The sequence below is a fragment of the Typopeltis vanoorti genome, chromosome 18 (genome assembly GCF_054136105.1).
Source record: "Typopeltis vanoorti isolate ZY-2024b chromosome 18, IOZ_Tvanoo_1.0, whole genome shotgun sequence".
In the NCBI taxonomy this organism is placed as follows: Eukaryota; Metazoa; Arthropoda; class Arachnida; order Uropygi; family Thelyphonidae; genus Typopeltis; species Typopeltis vanoorti.
In genome coordinates, this window is record NC_143566.1 from 104,812,250 (window position 1) to 104,813,486 (window position 1,237).

At 37.8% G+C, this 1,237-nt stretch overlaps 1 protein-coding gene across 1 annotated transcript; it reads right to left on the reverse strand.

The window, feature by feature from the left end:
* Positions 1–521: 521 nt before the first annotated feature.
* Positions 522–935, reverse strand: LOC150097020 (histone H4). The gene has a single exon (XM_090408205.1). The coding sequence runs from the start codon at positions 904–906 to the stop codon at positions 595–597; it is 312 nt and encodes a 103-aa protein (XP_090264331.1). The 5' UTR covers positions 907–935; the 3' UTR covers positions 522–594.
* Positions 936–1,237: the final 302 nt, after the last annotated feature.

The window sequence follows — 1,237 nt, forward strand, 5'->3', positions numbered from 1 at the left end:
CTGCCTCTGCATCCAAACAGCTGGGCGTTTTTCCTGCTGTATGCCGAACACTAATTCCACTGTACCCACACTGAACACGATAGCCTCTCAATCTCGGACTGTGTATTCTTCCTACTAGCTTTCATTTGAATCTGCCAGCCTCCTTATAAAATTAGTAATAAAATCCCTTGCATGCACGGAAAATTGAAGCTTGTTTAATTTTGCATGAAACTAGAGTGCTAGATAATCGACGGACTAATCGCCCTGTTTAAAGGGAACTCTAAAGAGAGGCTTGCAGTTTAGTGAGACACCCTATTGGAGGAGGGAACTGACATGTAAATTAAGGATTTTTTTTTACATATATAGATATCTTTGTTTTAAACGTGACGAACACCCCTGTTTAGAATTACAATGGAGGTGTCACGTAAGTGACGTCACCATTGTAATATCTAAACTATCAGTCACTGCTTTGCAGTGTGAATGATTTTTGAAAAAGTAATGTAGTTACTTACAGTTCCAATCCTGTGATCCTGAAAGAAAAATTTTGTACGAATGATATCCCTTTATCACAATTTGGTGGCCCTAAAAAGGGCCGTTTTTTTTTTACTTCTCCATTTAACCACCAAAACCATACAAGGTTTTTCCCTGTCGCTTAAGAGCATACACAACATCCATGGCAGTCACAGTCTTTCTCTTGGCATGCTCAGTATAAGTTACGGCATCTCGGATGACATTTTCCAAGAAAACTTTCAGAACGCCTCGGGTTTCCTCGTAGATCAGCCCGGAGATACGCTTCACACCGCCACGACGAGCAAGACGCCGGATAGCAGGCTTTGTAATTCCTTGGATGTTATCTCGAAGGACTTTACGATGACGTTTGGCACCTCCTTTTCCGAGACCTTTGCCACCTTTACCACGACCTGACATTTTTCTATATCAACAGACGAAAACTTAGTAGAAACTAAAGGCAGAGAATTGCCCAAAATTTCTAAAGCCCTTGATTATATTAGATCGTGGAGGACCGAAAAGAAAGCTTCATACAGGACCGAATAGAGAGCTGGTTTCAAAATTTAAACCAATCAGGATACTAGTTGATGGTGTAACCTTAAGGTTATACTTGGCTTTTGTTGTAATCAATAGTTAATCACGAGAATTTATATTATAAAAATATTAATTATTAAAAATATTTCATAAACTATATATTTCATAATCTAATAGTAAAGAATATATGAATTTTTAATGTATATACAGTATTATA

Bases quoted from the DNA above. Each gene is read 5' to 3' on its own strand.
- LOC150097020 (XM_090408205.1), bottom strand. From the start codon at position 906: ATGTCAGGTCGTGGTAAAGGTGGCAAAGGTCTCGGAAAAGGAGGTGCC.